The sequence below is a fragment of the Cibotium barometz genome, chromosome 23 (assembly GCF_041138505.1).
Source record: "Cibotium barometz isolate CiBa-2024 chromosome 23, ASM4113850v1, whole genome shotgun sequence".
In the NCBI taxonomy this organism is placed as follows: domain Eukaryota; kingdom Viridiplantae; phylum Streptophyta; class Polypodiopsida; order Cyatheales; family Cibotiaceae; genus Cibotium; species Cibotium barometz.
Window position 1 is genome coordinate 47,480,563 of NC_141068.1, and position 9,912 is coordinate 47,490,474.

At 36.5% G+C, this 9,912-nt stretch overlaps 1 protein-coding gene across 1 annotated transcript in view; it reads right to left on the reverse strand.

The window, feature by feature from the left end:
- Positions 1 to 3,801: 3,801 nt before the first annotated feature.
- The window catches only part of LOC147626019 (uncharacterized), a 43,741-nt gene continuing 37,630 nt past the window's right edge, over positions 3,802 to 9,912 (reverse strand). Inside the window, exons 7-8 of the mRNA XM_086817887.1 lie at positions 6,261 to 6,355; positions 3,802 to 4,212 (exon numbers count right to left, since the gene is read on the reverse strand). Of these exons, the coding sequence (XP_086674013.1) occupies positions 3,887 to 4,212; positions 6,261 to 6,355 (421 nt within the window). The 3' untranslated portion in view covers positions 3,802 to 3,886. The remainder of the gene's footprint in view (positions 4,213 to 6,260; positions 6,356 to 9,912) is intronic.

Here is a 9,912-nt window from a genome sequence, read left to right on the forward strand (position 1 = left end):
CCAACAGTCTCATCAATGCATGTGGGCTCTACAACTTGTACAACTTTTGCCATGTATGCATAGTGATGTGCCACATAACCATCATAGGTAAACCTCTGCACCGCACAGGATTTTTCACTCTCCCAGATCTTTGTAGCTTTGCATTCATGGCTTCCATGGCCTTCTTTACACCAGGTGTTCTCATAGTATCCCAAGATCCTCATCAAGGCTCATCTCTGAGCCACTAGACTCTCCATCAACATGAGAATGCCTTGCAAAAATGTCAAGCATACTGAGGAGCTCAACCACTTTCTCTTTGCCTTTATGTGATGTACTAATCACATTTGTAGGACTGGTATTATGATGCAGCCTACCACTCCATGGTATATCAACTGAACCACTAGATGAGGACTCTCCTGGTCCACTCAAAGACTGTGATTGATTGCTGACTTGCATTCTGTGCAACCACATTTCCACTCACATCAGCCCCAACAGCTTCTTTTTCAGTAGCATACCAGCTGCTCATCTCATAAAAAACAACATCCCTGCTTACCCTCAACTCACGTATAGTAGGGTTATAACACCTGTATCCCTTTTGCTCAAGGGAATATCCAATAAACACACATTTTTCAGCTTTTGGATCCAGCTTAGTTCTCAGCTCATCTGGCACATGCACATATGCAATGCATCCAAAGACTTTCAGATGAGATAAATCAGATTTTCTACGAGTAAACTTCTCCTCACATCATGTATGGCTGCAATTGGAGTCCTGTTCATGATGTAAACTGCTATAGAAACAGCCTCAGCCCAATAGCTATGCAGCATATTCTTCTCTCCCATCAATGCTCGCGCAATCTCAGCAATGTGCCTGTTTTTCCGCTCAGTAACTCCATTTTGCTGCGGAGTGTATTTGCATGTAAATTGTCTCCGAATACCATTCTTCTTCAAAAATTCAGAGAACTCATTGGAGAAGTACTCTCCCCCTCCATCTGACCTTAGGCACTTTACATATTTCCCTGTTTGCTTTTCAACCATAACTCTGAAATTCTGAAAAATGAGTGAACACCTCACCCTTCTCCTTCATGAAGTATACCCACACTTTCCTTGTGTGGTCATCAATAAATGTCACATAATAATAATACCTGCAGCCTCCCATAGACATGGTCTTTGTAGGATCCCATACATATGAATGCACAACATCTAGTGCATTTTTGCTCACATTTCTGTCACGTGAAAATACATGCTTTGTTTGCTTTCCAAGTTGGCATGCTTCACATATTTTTTGCATACCTTCAACTTTAAACTTTGGCAGGCCTGTCACAATTCCTTTAGTCTGCATAAACTTCATTCTCTACACATTCACATGTCCAATTCTTTTATGCCAAATGTCTGTGTCTGCAACAATTCCTTAACCATTTGCAAACATCGTAGCACTCACTTCAGGCATGTTTCCATTCAATGTAAACGTTTTGCCCACTCTGTTGCCTTTTGCAACCAACCTGCACTTGTCTTTAAAGTCTTCAACATAACAACCATCAGGGTTCAACCGAACCTGCACTTGTCTTTAAAGTCTTCAACATAACAACCATCAGGGTTCAACCGAACCTGCAATTTCCACAAAACCTGGTCTTTCAAGGTTTTTCATCTCCTTGAACCACTCCCCATGACTTGTCATGTGGTTCGAAGCACCTGAATCAACATACCATACATCATCTCTATGTGCTGCTTCAACATTTTCAGACATAGCATTAACGACATGCTGCATAACAAACAACCTTTCATTATCCTCATTGTTTTTGCTCGAGGATGCATAGTTGTTTTGCTGCAATTTCCCATTTTGTATGTCAGCCTGCTTCTTATAACAATCTGCCTGCACATCTCCAGGCTTACCACCACAATAAAAGCATCCACGTGTATCATTATATTGCCTTTGCTAATTTCCACAACCTCTTTGACTCCCCTTGCCTCTTAATTGGCCTCTTCCACCTACGTGTTGTTGTTGTTATGAATTCTAGGACTGTTGTTGTTGCTGCTCTGCTGGCCATAATTCTGATTACCTGTTCGGCCACCTCCTTGGCCGCGTCCACGGCCTCCTCTACCTCGTCCTCTTCTTGAACTTGTGTAGAAGGCCTGTTGCTCTGAACTGTTTTTGTTTTGTGAAGACTGTTGGTCTTCACCCAAGCTCTTCTCTTCTATAATCAACATAGACACCAAATCTGTGAAATTTGGAATGTTTTCCCGAGTCTGAATAGACGTCTTGATGAACGCCTTGTATTGTGGCTCGAGACCACGTAGACAGACTTTCACCTTATCATTATCATCTATTGAAACACCAATAGATGCAAGGGATTCCACAATACCCTTGATCTTCAATGCATAGTCATTCACAGACATACTCTTTTTCTCCACAGTATGAAGTTCATTCTTCAAATGTATCTTTCGTGCCTTGGTATTCGTTTCATAGTTTTACCAAGGTGTCCCACGCCTCCTTGGGGTACTTGGCATCTTGTATGTGCCTAATGATGGTGTTCTATATACTGATATAGAGAGCCAATACATAACTTTTCTGGCTCCTTGGTTCCAATCCTTGAACTCTTTCACATCTGTAGCAGTTGGATTGATCTCCGGTATCTCCGGTGCCTCTTCATACTCACCTTCTATGTAGTCCTAGCAGTAACCCTTTTCCATCAGGAAATTTGTCAACCTGAACCTCCAAGCATGGAAGTTGTTCTTATCAAGCTTCTCAGCAAAAATCTGGTTTATGCCATCATTTGACATCTTGCCAGACACAAATTAACCAAAAGCTTTTCCTGCCTCAAAAGTTCAGTCCAATAGAACAATATAGTTGTCCTGTAGCTTTACTCCCGCGAAGAAATCTCCTCAATCAGAGATCGTTTGCCAGTGCCTTCCGTAGAGCTCCCGACAAGGGTGTAGTCGCCAACACAAATAGGGAGGAAGAGTAGATGAAGCTCTTACCCTTGTACCGCTTCCTATGCTTCTCTTGCTTGCAGCTCAGCCCTTAGCATGAACCAGGCTCTGATACCATGAAAGATGCAGGGGAGAAGAGAGCTTGAGCTCTTGCAAGCACACACACACACACACTCACAAAACCCTAAAAAGAGAACACACAAGGTGAGAGGCTGAAAATCTTCTTCTTCTTCACACAGCACTCAACACACCATATACAAAGATAAGAGTACACACTATATGAAAAGATACTCAACCAAATACATACTAGGGTGTCTCTATAGTGTGAACCCAACTAAATAAGCTGGCGCTATAACTATGCCAGTCTCTAGAATGGCTGTCACACACAGCCTGTCATCCCACTGGTGGCCACATATTGCCCATGATCTCACCAACCATGCCAGTGGTGTAAGTGTGGGGCCTATCCCCCAGGCGAGTCATCTCAGTGTCCACCGCCTCACTAAATGAGCTCGATATCTCAACAAACCTTCTCCCTTACAAAATGATAATGCATCTTATTGTGCTTCATCAACAATACAAAAAAGGAAAATGACATGGCCCATCATTTACAACAAAGCAAATGCAACATTAAATGTGACATCAAGAAAATATACAAATATAAAGTTTCAAACAAAGTCATCCAATAATAGCCCTTGACAAATGGTTGATGCATTTGACAAAACCACCTTTGACTAACTCAATCTCCCTGCTCCTTAAAATGGGAATGATTTCTTTTTATTGAGATACAAATGGGAATTATTTCTTTTTATTGAGATACAAATGGTGAAGGAGAAGTTTTCATTGAAGAATATAAAAAAAGGACTAAAAGAAATAATTACACATGGTGGAGGAGAAGTTTTGATGGAAATATACAAAAAGGATTGGACTAAAAGTAATAATTGTAATCTCCCACCCCATACATCATAGGATTGAACTAAAATTAATAATTATAATCTCCCACCCCATACATCACGGGATATGCCATTTGCGTTTGTTGCCACATAGGTGCTTGTGATGCTTGCAAATATTGTGGTGGTATGCTAGTCTCACCATTTTTTGATTCTCTTGCTTCCTTCTTATCTTTATCTTTTTTCTTTTTCTTTGACCTTTTGACATCGTTTACATCTCTTTCATCGTTCTTTCTTCGTTTTTTGATTTCATCATAATTACCATTTGCATCAAAAGTTTCATCTTCATCGCTCGATTCTATTTGTGTGCCATGTTTTGATGGAAAAATCCAATTTGTAAATCCACACATCATTAAACCTATGACATTTTATTAAAAATGTTAGTATTTATAAGTAATCATGTACATTATTATAAATAGCATTTAATTTTTTTTATTTACATTAAATTTTGCATGACATCATGATATTATTTCAAACACGTGTATAATTTTTTTTATAACTTACCATTATGTAGGATAATAAGGATTTCTTGAAAAATGACCACCTTGCATGAATTCATTTTTCATGATTGTATAATTACTAGAAGTATCTAGATCTTTGTTAGCATATAACTCTAACATTGAAATAATTTATTATGTTGTGATAAAAATTGTTTCATCTTGCTATTTTTGAAACACAGATAACCCTTTGGTTTGATCATGTGCATGTTCATAGAATTGAAGACACTCTTACACTATAGAATGTCTTTTAGTGTTCTTTTGGTTTGATCATGTGCATGTTCATAGAATTGAAGACACTCTTACACTATAGAATGTCTTTTAGTCCTCTTTTTTATTATACATGCTACTTTGAAAGTACTGAGATGAGAGAGTTATCCATTTGAATTATAAGGTCTTGAAATTCTTTTATCAGTAAATTTCATTCTTTAATAGAGTATTTATAAGTTAGATATGGATTGTTTTAAGAGAATATAAATAATAGCTATGGTTTTCTCAAGAATGCTCTCTCTCTCTCTCTCTCTCTCTCTCTCTCTCTCTCTCTCTCTCTCTCTCTCTCTCTCTCTCTCGCTCGCTCGCTCGCTCGTCTATTCACTCCCACTCTAGCCAACTAAATAAGAAATTAATCTCTACCTCAGTCTTCAAATCGCATCCCTTCTCTAGACTCTGTAGTAGTAGCCGATATTAGCGGATCCCTTGCAACCATAATTGCGCCCGATTGATTAGGTAAGCTTTCAACTTAAATGGTGGTTCCCCAACCTTGCACGAGAAAAATTCTTTTGTAATTTTAGAGTTGGAAACCATTCCAAATAAAAGTCTTCTTGTGAAGGCACTAAGCCTCTTGCCATTGGTTTAAATGAGATAACCATATACTTGCTAGAGAAAATTACACTATTGAAGGGACGATTTTGTGAACTTAAAAACCACCTCAAGACTTTAGAGAAGAACAAACTGAGCCGTGTCCCTAAGACTAGCATATCATTATGAAGGTAAAAGAAGAGATAAAAGGAAATCTAAAGTGATTCTTGTTGGTAATATCAAAATAGTGGTCAACACTAAAAGGAAGATCAAGGGATTCTTGTTCGTGATATCAAACTAGTGATTCTTGTTGGTAATACCAAAATAGTGGTCACAACACTAATAGTAATTCTTGTTTGGTAATATCAAAATAGTGGTCACAATACTAATAGTGATTCTTGTTTGGTAATATTAAAATAGTGATCTTACTTTTAGTGGTCAACACTAAAAGGAAGATCTACAAGGGATGCTCGATAATATCAAAATAGTGGTCACAACACTAAGTTTTTGAAGCAAATATTAAATTTGGCTTAAGACCATTATAGTCTTGTACCTCTCTTGGATGTAATGTAATACCTTTTCTCTCATAAACCATATCTTTATAGAAGTTTATATGACTTTTTTATTTTCTCATCTCTCTCTCTCTCTCTCTCTCTCTCTCTCTCTCTCTCTCTAATCTAACTTGTTTAAAAAATAATATATAAACATGTAATAAAATCACAAATATTGTTGGTCACAACAAAAGTAACTTATTGCTGAAGAGATTTAAAAAAAAATTCAAGTATGTTATGAAAACATTATCAAATATTACAAACGTTTCGTGTGGCTAGGATAAGTTGACATAATTTTTTTATGAAAGAAATAATTTAAAATTTTTGTTAATAATGAAAACCAATAAATGTAAAAAACAATTATAGAGTTTCCAAAATAGATATGATTTCAAAATAGTAACAATTTCCAAATTTAAAAATTTAAAAGGCAAAAATCAAATAAATGATTAGCAACGTCTCATCCAAGTTCAAAGGGACTTACATAATTAAGCATTATAAATCATAATTTTAAGAAAAAATAAATATGAAGTATCTTATGGAAGTATATAAAAAATGCTTACCTCCAACACATATAAGTATAAATCCAAGGATGAGCATAAATTTTCCATAGCAAAGGCTTGAAGCTATACAAGCTACGTCCATCACACCACAATTACTGCACACACATAATTATTTTTAGAGTATGTTAAAAAATGCAATATAAGACACCATTTAAATCCTCTAATAAAAACATATCCAAATGTATCAAAGGTTTTAAATGCACCATTTAAAGTTTAAATGTATCAATATAAGAGACCATTTAAATCCTCTAATAGAAAGATATTCAAATGTATCAAAGTTTTAATTGCACCATTTAAAGTTTAAGATACAAGCAATATTTTAATACTTTTAACATGCTATTCACATTGAATTGATTGTCCTTGTTTATGATTTCATAAGTTCTTTTACCCATAATAACTCAAATTCTCATGAATAATTGTGAAGGAAAAAAGGTAGAGAAAATGGATGATACCATGTGTTTTAGAATCATAGAACTAATAAAATAAATCTTCCAAAAGTAACACATGCCATAGAAACCAACACTCACATCTAGCAAGTGACTAGAATTAAGAAAGTTTCATTTCTATAGCACCTTTCTACAAGTTTTTTTAAAAAAATAGTAGAAAAGAAATTTCTTTTTCTAATTTACATTACAATTGAAATTATGCTTTAAATTGACGCAGGGAGATATTTTTGACTGAAACATCCGTATGAAAAAGTTCTACTTTCCTTCATGCTTGCCTAGTTTGGAAGTGAGCGGGGAGGAAAATATGGAAAAGCATTACCTTGAATTAGCCATTATATTATATTTAGCAACTATATGGGCACTTATCATAAGTTGTTTGAGTTTTATGATAAAAAATATCTCAACATATCCCTGTCAAAAGTGGTTAAGCAGCTTAACACAAGCTAGGAAGCCACAACTCTCTTCTCAATGCTATCAAGACAGTAGGAATTGGACTACACAAGGAACTCACTCTAGGATTGTAAATGAAGCCTAGGTAAAGGGATAAAGGGAGGAACTCACTCCAGGATTGGAAATCAATCCTAGCTCATCTCATGTGCCTACTAGAGACTATACCACTCCTCATCTCATGTGCCTACTAGAGACTATACCACTCCTCATCTCATGTGCCTACTAGAGACTATACCACTCCTTAAATTTGTAACTACCCAATGGATTTATGATTAAGGTTTTGTAATTAGTGACTATGAATAAATTATTGAGGCTTAAATCTTGTGTGTGTGTGTGTGTGTGTGTGTGTGTGTGAGAGAGAGAGAGAGAGAGAGAGAGAGAGAGAGGAAGAAAAATATATGTTAGAATAATATATCATGTTTGAAACTTTGTACACATTGCTACTGATAAAATGAGTGCCCATACCCAAGACTATTCCTAGGTGAGAAAAGTATGTAGAAACGTTTCTTTTCTTGCCAATACATGATAATGAATATTAAGAACATTCAGTCCACCATGCACTTTGGTTGAATAGACCCTCTCATATTTGAAATGTCTCAATGTTTTTTTATGATGCTTTGTCTTCCATAGTACTTCCAATGTCTATGACATAAAACTAGCAATCTGTGTCTTTGACCATATCATAAGCGGCAAGAGAAATTGAATGTATGCCATGAGAATAGATTGCACAATTTGAAGCTATACATCGAAGCTGCACATGAAGAGGCCAAGAAGATAATTGCAAATAATCTAGTTTTTCTTGCACTTTTTGAATGACCCATTCAGTGGCATCTCGATGAGGCATATTCCATCCTAATGGATATCCCAAGTGCCTAACATTTCCAATGGGTTAAAGGATCTATCCCGGCCATAAAATGCTATGATAATTCGCTTCCTTCAAGGGAAACAATTTGGATTTCTTGAAGTTCATGAATAGCCCAAAACCTCACAAAAAATCTCAAGATCTTACATAAGTACTTGCATAAGTACATTGAGATTAGGGAAGAAGAATGAGTCATTGGCATAAGCCTAAGCTACCAAGCACGACTGTGCGGTAGCTACCCATACAACCCATATAGTTCTACATTGTTAGGTGAGTTTATCCACATAAAGTAACAAGTAAGAGTTGCAATTACATATAACAAAGCACTTAACCTTTCCTGAAATACCCAAGGAGAGGACAATACCTAACAAGGAGAGGATAATACCTAGGGAGAGGACAATCCTTTGCCTAGTATATGAACCATGCCATGGTGTCTTAATATAGCCAGTAAATGACATTACTCAAAGGGTAGCCCTGCCTAATGATTTCCCCAATACCTAGGGAGAGAACAATCCTTTGCCCAATATGCACCATGCCATGCTGCCTTGATATAACCAATAAATGAGATTACTCAAAGGGAAGCCCTGCTTGACTAATTTTCCCAATACCCAGGGAGGATAATACTTTGCCCAATATGCATCGTGTCATGTTGTCTTGATATAGCTAATAAATGACATTACACATTTTTCTCCAAACCCAAGTTTTGTCATTATTGCAAAAATCTAGTACCAAATGAACTGTATCAAAGGCCTCGCCCCACATCTATTTGCAATAATAAGTCATCATCCTATTCCCATATATGCATTACATATATTATCAATGATTTGTCATCTTAGGACAAATCCATATTGTGCTGGATGCAAGCCCCTATTCAAGATGGTTTTAATCCTAGTAGTGATTAATTTATAGATCACAAGCATCAATGTAATAGATTGCCAATCAAAGATATTTGGACACATCTATTTTTTTGGCACTAGACTCCTCTTGCCAAAATGATGGCATAATACCCTATAACCATGATTGATTGATCATAAGCAAGAGTGGTTGTTCTAATATTTCTCAGGGTTGAAGAAAGAATTCCATATCTAAACCATCCCAACCCGAGGATTTCCATCAACCCAATGATATAAATTGTAGCACCGAGTTCCAATGTCAAGAAAGGACCTTCAAGATCTTGAGCTTCTTATGCATCCATGATTTCTTCCATATGAAAAAGTAGCTCAATATACGAGCACAAGGTGTTGCAAAAGCATGTTGAAAATGAGTAGCACACTCTTTCTCCAAATGCATAAGATTTTGTGTCCATTTACCATTTGGCATTTGAAGTCTTGAAATGCATTGCTTTTGCCATGTTGTATGTAAACTTTTGAAGAAAGCTTTCAAAGACAAACCTTCTTCCAAAAGAGGTTTTTGTCATGATCGAACTTGCCATTTTTGCAGCTTTATTTGACCATTTTTATCCAGTTCATGCATGACATAATGCATTTATAATTCTTCTTGAGGGGATAAGACACAAGTATGGCTGAGCTCTTCAAGAGCTTGTAATTGATTTTTTCAGCCCAGCAATTCTTTATTTTTCTTCCCCTGAGTACCAATTTGCATAGTCGGTTATTACTCCTTGTATGTAAATTGAAAAATGATACCAAGAAACATCTACATTTATGCTTGAAGTGCATCAAAAAAATTATGCACCATATCCTCAAACAAGGGGGTGAGTGAGATAGTTATTATTCACTAAGCAAAGCCCCTTTTCCGGTAGTTAAACATCTTCAATGGTGGGAACATCTAAATAGAGACCCATCCATGAAGGGGCATGATCCAAGAGTCCTAGGGAATAATCAACCCACATACGGCATACTATTGGATTAGTGTGATCAACATTTAAACTATACCC